General features: G+C 42.2%; 1 protein-coding gene across 1 annotated transcript in view; it reads right to left on the bottom strand.

Moving 5' to 3' along the window:
• The window catches only part of LOC311052801 (cadherin-4-like), a 256530-nt gene that overhangs the window by 75161 nt on the left and 167293 nt on the right, over nucleotides 1-14076 (bottom strand). The window contains exon 4 of the mRNA XM_084068011.1: nucleotides 2530-2756. Within this exon, the coding sequence (XP_083924137.1) occupies nucleotides 2530-2756 (227 nt within the window). The remainder of the gene's footprint in view (nucleotides 1-2529; nucleotides 2757-14076) is intronic.

Here is a 14076-nt window from a genome sequence, read left to right as displayed (position 1 = left end):
CAACGTTGCTTTGTATGTTGGTGAGTGATTAGCGACACATCAAACATACAACCTAAAATGACCGGCACTCTCCTTTAACTCCTTGACTAAAAGCTTAATATCTCCTATTTCTTTTTAACGTGGTGGAAGTGAGCCATTTTCGATCGGCGATCACTCTGCAATGGAGGATCGCGTTAGAAATATTATTGTTCCAGGTGTTAGTCGGGACCCTCCGCCGTCTCGCACACAGGCTTTGTTTACATGCACGTCCGTGTCGGGGCTTCTACAGCACGAAACATATCAGCGTAAGTGGATGGAAGATATGCTGACACTGGATGTACCCTATTTAAAAAAACCTCTGGCACACGTTAAGGAACATATTGGCATCAGAAAAGGTCACTTTATATCATCGCGGCCATTTACCTTACAGATGGCAGACGGCAGTACAGTTAAAAAAATCATCTAAAATCAATATACATGTATCTGTTAATACAAGTAGAAGTTACTTCTATTGGCAGACTGATTTTAGATGGTGTAATTTCAATGATGTATTTACAGCGCACACGGAAGGCTATCGTTCACTGTTGTTCAACGTTATAAAATGTTTTAGTAAAGTAAAAGTATCAATACCAACATGTCACAAGTGAAAGAAAGTCCTATTCAAAATGTACTTGAGTTACAGTACAAACGTGTACTTGAATATACTTAAAGTCCCAAAAGTAAAAGTACCCATTTCACAAGTTTTGAAAATGTATTACAATCTCACAACGTATCACATCGCGTTGTGAGTTTGTAGATCGGCTATTTTCAAATAGCCAACTTTATGTAGGGTTGAAGTGGTTAAAGATAGGGTAAGTGATTTTCTTTTGTTAAAATAAGTGTTAAATAGCTCTATATTCTGATAGTACTCATTGCTATAGAGTGTTTGTTCAGTAAAAGGAGTCCCCTTGTCTCTCCAGCTCTTTATAAAACAGAAAATGCATTTTCGTTTCAGTTTCATTTCCAATTGTATCCAATCAGGATAGAGAACTCAATCAGGATATAGATTAAACAAGTGAAATTGGAAGTGATGACACTAAGAAATGAGCAGGCAAAATTTGAACTGGAACACTATAAAAATTAAGCTTAAAAAGGGTTCTTTCTCCTGATTGGCTGAGATTTTGACACCTACCGTAAAATGTATATTCTGTTTATTAAAGAGCTGGAGAGACGGGGAGACTCCTGTTACAAAACAAACACTCTATAAAAATGATTACTATCAGAACATAGTGCTTTAACCTTTTAACAAAATACTTTTTGTTTTAACCCAAAAATATCACTTACCCTACCTTTAATGTATGTTTTGTAATAATAATCAAAATCTTCAAAGTAACAAGTAACAACATTTTTCAAATAATTGTAGCAGAGTAAAAGTACTGTATTTGTATAGTATTGAAAATTGTAATATTGAAAATTGTATAGTATTGAAAATTGGAAAAACTCCAGTAAAGTAAAAAAAAAAGAAACCTCAAAATTATACTTACTTCCATCACTGGTCCTAAGTAATGCTCACTAATTGGACAATACCATTTCTGTCTCCTTCTGTGTCTCAAGTGCAAATTCAAAAGTAAAATCTGACTCATGCTCAGGACAGATACCTTACCTGAGTGATCATTTAGGTTATATTCTCAGACTTTCCACCGCACACTTTAATAGAGACACAGGGCACTTAAGAAAAACGTTACAACTGTTATACTCCACGTCACCAAACTGATTATGATGTCTAAAATGTATGATGTGTGAACCAAGCAAAGTTTTAGTGACCCAAAATGTAATTCCATTTTATTTTTCTGAACTGTTTTTCAATAGAAGCTCCACCCATCCATCCATTCATCCATCCATCGTCCCCAATCACTACTGTCCACTACTGTCCAGACTAAATGATTTACTGTACACTACTATAGAATCACAGGCTGAGATCACTTTCAAAAGCCAAGAAAAAACAGTGTGCTGCGTGAATGAAAAGGCAGATCCGATAACAATTGCTCCAGAGTTTCTCAGAGATGGGAGGTCCTGCTGTTTCTGAAACAACATACAGCTGATTAGAGCAGCGAGCTACACTCTGTGATCACATGACCTCAAATACAAATTTGTCTCAAACTACATAAACTTGGCAGGATGTTCTCCCCAAGTTAAGTCCATTCTTTGCATTCGTGATGTATAGATAAAACCACTATCTGGCTAGCGTTTTTATTCACCAACTTGCAACAGTGAACAATATCGACGCCCACGGTCACATTCATTAGTTGCAAATCGATACGTTCAGTTGACCGCTCACCAAGAACATGAGCTCATTCAACCAACGAGCTCTTTTAGCGAGTTCATGCATAACACTGATTATTTGAGCTAAAAATGTTTTGCTAATGTTTGTTTAGGGAAGAAGTGGCTCATATATATAAAAATGATAAAATAATCAAATTACTAGCGATAAAAACAGGATGATTCTAACATTCTGATCCATGTGTGTGGCATGTACACGCGCATACACATGCATGTGTGAACTTAGCCCACCTCATTGCCATTCTGTTGGGGTAAAGCCAGGTCAATCAGGGCCAACTGCACCACAGTCTCCCACAAGTGTGTGTTCGAACTGCTGGCGGTCAGCTTGAACTGGACAGGTTCATCCAGGCTGGCGGCGTCAAGCTGAGTAAAGATTGATCCGTCCGTCCGCACGCTGAAGCTGGGATCGCTGCTCTTGAAAACCACTCCATTGTTCCCCATGCAGTCATCAAACTTCACTGCAGGGAGAGAAAGAGAGAGAGAGATGTTCAGATATTATGAAGAACAAGAACCATAAATACAGACAGACAGACAGACACACACACACACACACACACACACACACACACACACAAAGGCAGCATACGGTACATGAATGTGCCCGCTAAATTGGGGGCTGAAGTGGTTAATGTATGTTTTGTAATAATAATAAAAATCTACAAAGTAACAAGTAAGTAAAGTTAAAGGTAATTACAGGCACGATACTGCAGCACACGTGCGCGCGCACACATGCACATGCACGCGCACAAGCACACGCACACGCACACAAAGGCAGCATATGGTACATTAATGTGCCCGCTCAATTGCATGGAAAGGAATTACAGTTTTAAGTCAATATAATGTGAAATTACCCATATCGGTGGACCCTACAAGAGCTGTGTTAATGATAACGATTATCAATATCAGTAGAGCGTAATAGTGGTCGCTATGTTTTTCACCGGCACATGTTACACAGGTAGAAATCCCATTCATTTCTTCATACACGTTTCAGAAAATCCTTATATTAACATACTATTATAATATATCATGTATTTAACTACAACTAGACTAAAATGAAAACATTTCAAATGACTAAAACTAAAATATGTCAAAAGGCTATGACTAAAACTAAATAAATATTTGCTGTCAACATTAACACTGCATATCTCCTCCCCACTAAATATCCTCTAAATAAATGTAATGTATTCCAAATATGAAATACAATAAGTACAAAAATGAACAGAGATGGTGAAGCCAAGAGAGAAAATACTGTGTAGTGAGAAATATGTAATGTTTTGGTTTATATTTTATTGTCAGAGGCTTCTTGGCTTTTCAGTGTTGTGAAACCTTTTGTCCCATTGTCCGTGAAGAGTTGAATCATTGCTAAGCTTAGCTCATGTTCTACCTAGACCTCCCTCGCCCCTTACGTTCGCTCTAACCTGACCTCCTCCCAACCCATCGATGAACCAGCATCGTCTCTCAGGGTTTAGAATGTCTAGACGGCAACCTTGGGCCGAGGGCTGTAATTCAACACGGCCTTGCGGCCGGTTCTCACCCTGTGGGCCCTCAAGCGAGACTTCCACTAGCGCGAGCAAATCCTGCTCCTTGTTCTATCGCCATGAGGCTGTCGGTGCCCAGTGCACTGTATCTAAGCACAGCACTAGCTTTTCTCTGAGGCTGAAGCCATGATGCTCGAGACAGTCACTCAGATCGGAATATAAGGCCTCCTCAACAACACTCTGTCAACACCTTGTAGCTGGTTTACAGAGGGAACCTGTGTCCTGGCATTGGAAGTATAATACAGAACAGGTCGATTAAAGTAGAGACAGAAACATCTTTTGTTCACTCCCTGTTCTTCCGTGTGTGTGCCTGTGCGCATTTCTATTTATGAATGTGTGCCCAGTGCCACATGCAACATACAGTAGGATGTGATCACTGGACAAATAAGTTATTAGTTTGACTTCCTATCTGGGCAGTGACTAGCTGAAAGAACAAATCAATAATGTTGGTTGCCTACATACTGCACCGATAGCAACGTGCTGATCCTGTCCTGAGTGACAGGATGAGAATAGATGTCCAACTAGAAAAAGTGCTTCTCAGAGCACAGGTCTCCGCCAGGTCAGGTGTGGGCCAGCAATGTTCGGAATTGCTGGAATGGAATATGAAAAATAGGACGGATCCGTCTTGATCACTTGACTATAGAGATAATGTGTACCGATTTGCGTGATGTTTGTACAAAATTTGTAGGAGTAATATAAAGAAAAAATCTTTCGAAAAAATCGGCCTCCTGGTGGCGCTATAATAGGGCAATGTTAAAAGGGTGGCATTTGTTCCTCAACGTAGTGCCAATGTGTGAGCAAAGTTTCACCGTAATCGGACACTGTGTTCATGATTTGCTGCATTTTGTTCAAAACGGGCCACTCCTGCAAACTTTAGATGTCAATCTTAGCCAATCAGGATGGAATATGAAAACAGATCTGTCTGACTATAGAGATCATGTGTATCGATTTGCATGAAATTTGGATAAAATCTGAAGGAGTAATATAAAAAAAAAGTGTTTTACATAAGTCGGCCTCCTGGTGGTGCTATAAATGGCAGATGTGAAAAATGCAGGGCAAAGGTTTTCCCTCGGCCTCTAGGGAGTGCGCACACAAAGTTTTACACAGTTCGGTGCAGTTATACAGTAGGTAAACACGCAAATCGGCCTGTTATAGCGCCACCATGAGGCTGATTTGAAAGATTTCTTCCTCGGCCTAGTGGGAATGTGTGTGCAAAATTTCACATAAATCGCATGCTGTGTTCATGATTTGAGGCAAACTCCTGCAAACTATGGAAGACAATCTTAGCCAATCAGGATGGAATATGAAAAATCTGAAAAAACGGTTTTGTTTAATGACTATAGAGATATGTGTAACGATTTGCGTGATGTTTGGACAAAATCTGTAGGAGTAGGCTACTGTAAAAAAAAACGTTTTGCACAAATCGGCCTCCTGATGGCGCTATGACAGGCATACAGTATGACAAAAAATTGGGAGTGCGTGTGCACACATTCGCTGCGATCAAGCCAACGGTTAGCTGTTCCAACGGATAGATTAGCTGTTCACAGAGAGAACCACAAACAGATGGACGGATGGACGGATGGACGGATGGACGGATGGACAGACGGACAGACGGACAGATGGACGGACAGGCTGAAAAACATAGTCTCGGCCATGCTTTTCAACCTGGCGGAGACAATCAGAATAGACAGGCTCTTGTTGAAGCAATTATGTAAGGTGATTAGAAATGAAGCCCCAATTTCATCTTTTCCACCAACAGTTTTCTGAAAAACTTATGTTACTGTGGTTATCAGTGGTTCCAAACTTTTACATGTTAAGGACCCCCAAAATTATATGTACTTGGCCGCCCATCCCTATCTCAAAATATTTTGTTCCAGGGACCCCCAGAAGCATAGATTTGAGTTAAAAATGTTAAAATTGAGTTATATAAAATCATATTATATTCAACGATTTGCACAAATATTCAAGATTTTTCAAAAATAGCAGATCTACAAGCTCGTAGCGCAGCACTCTAAGCTTGTATATCTGCTATTTTTGAATAGCCAAAGAAATCTAAAGTAAAAATGACGCTGACCTCCTTCGGTCCAACTTGACAGGAAGTAGATGACGTGTTGAGAGAGCAGGCATACGATTGTGGAGAGGACGAAAGTCGAGTGGTGACAGAATGATGGTGAGGAGGAGGAGAGAGAGGCGAGGGGGCCAAGAGAGACAGCTTTAATGTCCATAGGCTACATGTGTAAATTGTGTATAGGAGAATGTACATGCTCTACTGTAAGTCTCTCACTCCTTCAGAAAGACATAGGGCTTGGAGGAGCAAATCAGATGTTAGATTGTGTATGAGTGTGCGTGCATGTGTGCAATGTAGGGTATCTGATTTATCCTGGCACGGATTGACACTCTATTCTTTAACACGGCCACATTGGAATGGAGGGGACCTTCAGATGGCTGTTTAAACCGGTTAATTGGGCTGGCCTCCTGAGAGACTGAGACAGACGGAGAGAGAAACAGAGCAACAGAGATAGAATAGAATATAGATGGACAGAGAGAAAGAGGGAGAACTCCAAAGAGGAAGGGTTGAGGAGATGGCAATGAGGAGAGGAGAAGGGCCACAAGTAGAGTGCAGTCTAATCAGAGCAGAGTACTGTGGGTTGGAGGCTTGGTGATAGACTGAACATTGCCAGCAGCATCACTTGTCCAGCATGGATGGATCACAGACGGAGTGAAAACACAACTGATGGATGCTATGAGTTGGAGGTGTACTGTATGTGTGAAGCCAATCTCTGCTGCCCAACAGGGAGGCTAGTACACCGCTCCATTTCTCCCCAAGGCCCATGAAAGCACTTTGACATCCACTCCCCCATTCTGAAACAAGCCCCACAATGTGTGAGCCAAGAAACACAGACATACTGTACAATACACACCACACTACTGTACTGAGGAGCTGTTGTTGAACTAAATATATCATACACAGACAAACTTTGGGGGACACTTTGTCACTTTGACAGACTATCCAGAAATAGTGCGATGAAAGTGTACAGTAACATGAAGAATATATACAGAGAATATTGTTTGTCACATTTCCTTTCAACATTCACCATCATATTCCACAACCAGCTTTGGCCTAAATAAAATGTTTAAAGTGCTGGACTAAAGAAACCACTAAAACTTATTAAAGGCCAAAGTCAAACAAACAACAATTTCAAGGTATTGATTTTCTGTAATTTTAGTTACTGTTGTATCTGGTTTCATATGCATTTTCAGGAATGAACAGGAAATACGCCATTCTGTCCGGTTCCACATGAGATGCACCACCCATTAGTATAGATAACAGCATCATTTTAGGCTTTAATGGAGTAGGATTTTTAAACTTATTTTCTGGGCCAATTCTACAGCAGGCCACTGGAAAGATTCTAATGTGTACAATTAATAGTGAGTACAAAATTAACATTTGTTTTAGCTACAGTACTGTAGCTGTTGGATGTATGCCATGGTGAAGAGACAGATAAAAGGGTATAATATATATCTATAATATATATCTGGGGGAACTAAATCAATCATTATGCAGAATGCAATTATACTATCACTTCTATTGTATTTCATTCTATTTCGCAACACATGCTACACTGCTTTCTTTGCTATTTTGCTTTTATTGTCTCCGCCAGGCCGAAAGGCATGGCGAGAGAGTATGTTTTACCCTCCGTCCGTCCGTCCGTGTGTGTGTCCGTCCGTCCGTCCGTCCTTCTGTCTGTGACCAGCTAATCTCCGCCACCGTTGGCCCGGTCGCTGTGAAACTGCACACACACATTCCCTGGATGCCACAGCAGAACCTCTGCCCAACATTTTTCAGATCAGGCTGTCATAGCGCCACCATGAGGCCGACTTTTGCAAAACACATTATTGGATATGACTCCTACAGATTTTCCCCAAAAAACACGCAAATCGGTACACAGTATCTCTATAGTCATGTGATCATCACGGATCTGTCCGATTTACCAGATTCCATCCTGATTGGCTAAGATTGGCTCCCAAAGTTTGCAGAATTTGATCATTTTGAACACAATGCCTCAAATCATGAACGAAGCATGCGATTTCCGTGAAATTTTCCACGTAGATTCCCACTTGGCCCAGGAAGAAATGCCACTTGAAAACTTTCCAATCAGCCTCATGGTGGCGCTATAATAGGCCAATTCACGTTTTTACCTATAACTGCACCGATCTGTGTGAAACTTTGCACGCACACTCCGCAGAGGCGCAGGAAAAATATCTGCCCTGCATTTTTCACATTTACTTTTTATAGCGCCACCATGAGGCCGACTTTTGCAAAACACATTATTGGATATTACTGCTAGAGATTTTCCCCAAAAAACACACAAATCGGTACACAGTATCTCTATAGTCATGTGATCATCACGGATCTTTCCGATTTACGAGCTTCCATCCTGATTGGCTAAGATTGGCTCCCAAAGTTTGCAGAATTTGATCATTTTGAACACAATGCCTCAAATCATGAACCCCTTGTCCGTCCGTCCGTCCGTCCGTGTGTCCGTCCTTCGATCTGTCTGTGTACAGCTAATCTCCGGCACCGTTGGCTTGCTCGCAGCCAAACTGTGCACACACATTCCCTGGATACCAGAGCAGAACCTCTGCCCCAAATTTTTCACAGGGGCCTATTATAGCGCCACCAGGAGGCCAATTTGTGCAAAACACATTTTTTGACAGTACTCCTACAGATTTTGTCCCAAAATCCCGCAAATCGGTACACAGTATCTCTACTGTCATTAAACGAAACGGGTCTTTCAGATTTCTAATATTCCATCCTCATTGGCTAAAAATGTCTTCCAAAGTTTGCAGGAGTGCTCCGTTTTGAACAAAATGCCTGAAATCATGAACACAGCATGCAATTTCCGTGAAATTTTGCACGCACATTCCCATTAGGCCGAGGAAGAACTACCATTTGAAAATTTTCAAATCAGCCTCATGGTGGCGCTATAACAGGCCGATTCGTGTTTTTACCTATAATTGCACCGATCTGTGTAAAACTTTGTATGCACACTCCCTATAGGTCAAGGAAAAACCTTTGCCCTGCATTTTTCACATCTGCCTTTTATAGCGCCACCAGGAGGCCGACTTATGTAAAACACATTTTTTTATACTACTCCTTCCAATTTCATCCAAATTTCACGCAAATCGGTACACATGATCTCTATAGTCATCTGATCACGATGGATGTGTTTGATTTTTTATATTCCATACTGATTGGCTAAGATTGACATCTAAAGTTTGCATTATTGGCTTGTTTTGAACAAAATTCCGCAAATCATGCACGCACCGTCCAATTGCGCTCAAACTTTGCACGCGCATTCACACTATGCTGAGGAACAAATGCCACCCTTTTAACATTGGCCTATTATAGCGCCACCAACAGGTCTAATTTAGCGAAACACATGTTTTTAACAAAATGCCTCAAATCATGAATGCAGTCAGTCTGATTGTCGTGCAAGGCCTAAGAAGAAATGGCACCCTTTTCACGTTGGCCTATTATAGCGCCACCAGGAGGCCACAATAGCCTACCTGACCTGGCGGAGACCTGTGCTCCGAGGAGCACTTTTTCTAGTTATCACTGGTTTGATCTTGTTGCGTTTTAAAGTGCAATGTTGCTGTAGTGTAGTGTATGTGACAATAAAGAACCTTGAACAGTGTGTGTGTGTGTGTGTGTGTGTGTGTGTGTGTGTGTGTGTGTGTGTGTGTGTGTGTGTGTGTGCGCACGCGCATTAGTGCGTGCATGCATGCAGAAGCTCTTGGCTTCTGTTCCAACTGCCAAGAGCCTGGGCGTTTGTCCTGGACAGTCAGCTGTCCTTCAAGGCACACATTGCAGCGGTCACTCACTCCTGTAGGTTTATCCCTTCCTCACCCAGGAGTCTGCCCAGATCCTTATCCAGGCTTCAGTCATCTCAAAGCTTGACTAGTTCAACACTTTCCTCATTGGCCTCCCGGCATGTTTACTTAAGCCCTTCCAAATGATCCAGAATGCCACAGCAAGCTTGGCCTTCAACAACCCAAGATATTCACAATCTTCCCCCCTTCACTTCCACTTCCTCCATTAGCTTCCAATTGCTCTTATTTATTTTTACACAAATGTTAAGAATGTGATTCAGATAGCATGTTGTTTAGACAGATGCTAGTTTAATTATTTATCTGGTAGGCCTATCCTAGTTTCTTTGAGGCACTACATTGTTCTCTCTGCACTCTATTTATGTGAAATATGTACCTTTACTTGTTGTTTACTGGCCTGAGTCCATCCATACTCTGCTTATTCCTACTGTACTGTATGTCGCACTTGTAAGTGTACGTTGTTGGCTGCTCTGCAGCTTACAATGCCTACTTAATATATATATACATAAAAGTGCCTTAAATGGACTATTCCATGAGTGCTGGTATTCTCTTACAGAGATTTATTATAAAGGCACTTGAAAGTTGCTCTGGGTAAGAGTGACTGAAATGCCCAAATTGTAAATTGCAAAAAAGCCTGTGTGTGTACGTGCGTATAAAGTGTCTGTGTCCTACACTTCTGTATCTTTCAAAGCACATAATAACTCACTGGCGAGGAACATAATCTGGGGACATGGAGTATTAAGTGGTATTAGTCCATCAAAACGCTTGTTATTCGGGGGACATTTTTATTGATTACTTCCTTGTATTGCCATTGATACTGTTGCATATTCTTTTTTGTTTCGTTCCTCGAAGGTTTTTTGAGTCTTAAACCGTACAGCTGGACCACATAGCGTACAGTACATGTACAGTAGAGTGCTGTGTGTCCTGGATATACAGTAGTTGGCCTGAATATGGAGTCTTACGATAGAGAGATGGATGGATGGAAATGTAGCTTTACTCTGTCTCTTGTGGTTAAACACGTTTTTTTCCCCTCACTTTTCTTGGGCTGAAAATCCAGTAATGTCAGTACTAATAAAGATAATAATAATAACAATCATACTATAATTCTAGTAACCTCTGTAGTGGTGGTGAGTACGTGAGTGAAGATACCCGGTTCTCCTCACTGGCTGGACCAATTGCTCTGATTTTGCACACAGCCATTGACCATTACCATCTGAACTTAACTGTGAAGCCCGTTTTTCAATTTCATCAAATCTCAGCTTCTTATTACGTTTTTGTGTCAAACACTGTCGCCATGGTTACGGGGCTGCCCAGCTATGGGACGAACTGCCTCCCGGGTTGCCAGATCATGTGCGCATATCCCCCCACGGATGCGCTGCGCCGACCGGGTATGGTCTAGTAATAATAATTGATATAATTAACATGTCAGTATAGCATATCAGGTCATAGTCGTTAAGTCTATTTCTCTTACAATATCACAAAGTTAGTTCTTTTAACTATTAATTTCATGCAGCAAATGAGAAAACATCACTGGCGCACCCACGCACACACACACCCACACACACACACACACACACACCAACCCACCCACCCACCCACCCACCCACCCACACACACACACACACACACACACACACACACACACACACACACACACACACACACACACAGAGTTCTGGCTAATCAGCATCTCTCTAATGTAGCGCTTGGTTGGTCTTTATCAATTCCCCACCATCACCCCTCCGCCCCCCCACCTCCCAGTGGAGGCTGGTCTGGCATCTCCAAACGATCTCAGTCTGCGTTGCTATTTGTTCCTTCGAATGAAACTAGACTAATTCAAAAGTTACACAAAAAGTAAGTACACAACACAATACCATCAAATATATATTACATAATCCAAAGAATCTCCAGAGACATATTCTCCCATGCTCCCATAGTGCTTAGTAAATCACATCCCAGTGATTAAAAAGAATCATAGACGAATCAAAGAATCATTTGCTTCACTCTGTGCCCTTTTAATTAATTATTCATCCTCACTCTTCTGCCTTGGGTGTTTGTGAAGAGAAATTAAAAACAGAATGGAGGGGGTCAGAGAAGAAAGGAGAGAGAAAAAGAGGGAGAGAGAGAGAGAGAGAGAGAGAGAGAGAGAGAGAGAGCAAGAGAGAGGACTACTAATCACTGTCTGCTCCGAGTGATCTCAGTACATAAAAATGTTAAACGGAGCAACTGACATATCTGACATCTTCGGAAAGTGCCAGCAGCGGACCCACCTCCTATCCTTTCGCAGCTTTTACATCTGCCATATAGAAAGCCTTCTTAACTTCTCTTTCCTGGCTCGGTACGGGGGCCTCTCACAAACCAACAAGGCTAAGCTGCGGAGGGTAACCACCTTGGGCTCTAAGCTCTGTGGGGTGCAGTGCTCTGCCCTTCAGCAGAGGACCGTGAAGAAAGCAGGCAAGATCGTGAGAGACCCAACTCATAACCTCAGCACCTGCTTCGAGGTCCTGCCCTCGGGTAGGAGGTATGCTGCCCCTCTATTCAAGAAGGCAAAGGGCAGTGGTAGTGTCATCCCCTCTGCCATAGGCTCCTTAATAAACACAAACCCCCTAATACCTGATCCACCACACCTGGTCGAACTGGACTTGCTTGCTAATGCCCCCCATGAATATGCGCGCGCACACACACACGCACACGCACGAAGGCAGGCGTCTGGATGAGCTGGACTCGGTGTGCTAATAGCTTCCATGGACAGTGTGGAGAGGACGTTGCTTTTAAAGACCCTTTTCAATTTAGAATTAGGTAATAGACATGCCTTTTATAGCATTTAAGTACTTTACAGGGTGTTTTAATTGTGGTGTATATTTATGTATTGTCTTGTCTTGATTGTATGCATTGACCTGAGCAAAACGATTTCCCTTTGTGGATAATAAACTAACCTAATCTAATGTAAGATTGAAATTTGGCTGCCATTTGTTTCAAAAGTTTATCCCAAGCTAACTTTTCCTACGTGGATGTATAATTTTTTATGACAGCAGCAAATGCACAATTCGTAAGGTGTTTGTATCTTCTCCCTTGGAAGAGAAAAGCCACTTTGTAAACGCAGAAAAAGTTCATCCTTAACGTTTGTCTTACAGTATATGGATGTTTATGTGAATCACAATAGTGTGTTACAGTATAGATGTTTATGTGAATCACAATAGTGTGTTACAGTATAGATGTTTATGTGAATCACAATAGTGTGTTACAGTATAGATGTTTATGTGAATCACAATAGTGTGTGTTATAGTATGGCAAGTTTATTTGAACCACAATTGTATGTCTTAAAGTATGGATGGTTCATGGGAATCTAAACATTATGCTCATGAGAACATGTCTCTAGTCTCATGTCTCTAGCCTATATCCTCCATCTGGTTGGTTAGGGTTACACAAACACACAGCATAATGTATAGTCACATACATACACGCACACACACATGCACGCGCACTCACACACAGCAAAAGAAAGTATTTGCACAGCAAACCACAGTCCATATTCCCATGCTCCTCTCGTTTCAACTCAGCCGTCCTGACTGCACTTCATTCAATTTGGCCTTTTAACCTGCCTTTCTGCGGTTGTTGGTTGTGTGTGGGGGTTGGGTTGACCAAAGCACCATAGCAGTTGCCATTTATCGCATTTTCAGGGATCAATAGCCTACAAATTCAATGATGGATTTGATACGCTTTCCCTCGACTCCTCCCGGCCCCCCAGATCCCATATCACTTAATGTAGGGCCCACATTGCCAGGGATGCCTCGCGAGAGATCCCATACAACCTAACCACGCGGCCGAAAAAACGACTTAACAAGGTGCTGCAGGAATAAAATAACCACGACGAGAGGCCAGTGTGTGCGTGTGTGCGTGTGCGTGTGCGTGTGTGTGTGTGTGTGAGAACAACACCCCAGGCGTCCACTGGACTGATGGTTCTGCGTCCTGGGTGCGAGGAGGAAGAGGAGGTGGTGGTAACGTTAATGTGGGGGTGTAAGGAGGGCTGGAGAGACAGAGGGAGGACGGCTGTCTAATGTTTCCCTTAGAGAGAGTGACGTTCTGCCGCTCGAAGCACTTTTCCAGTGTGTCTAGACCTCACAGGATTTGGGTTTATTTTCACACATTCAAATTTTTCTCGCTCGCCCTCCCTCCCTCTCTCTCCCCCCTTCCCTCCCCCCAAACGTCTGCCTGTTTCCTCTGTGGAACCACCAATACTCATGTGGCATTTGTCTGGACCAGCAGTCCCAAGGTCAGTGTGTGTGTGTGTGTGCGTGTGCGTGTGCGTGTGTGTGTGTGTGTGCCCGTGTGTGTGTGCATATGAATA

This window comes from Gymnoscopelus microlampas (genome assembly GCF_963454915.1).
Source record: "Gymnoscopelus microlampas genome assembly, chromosome: 10".
NCBI classification, from domain to species: Eukaryota; Metazoa; Chordata; class Actinopteri; order Myctophiformes; family Myctophidae; genus Gymnoscopelus; species Gymnoscopelus microlampas.
This window is presented reverse-complemented; position numbering and strand designations above follow the sequence as displayed.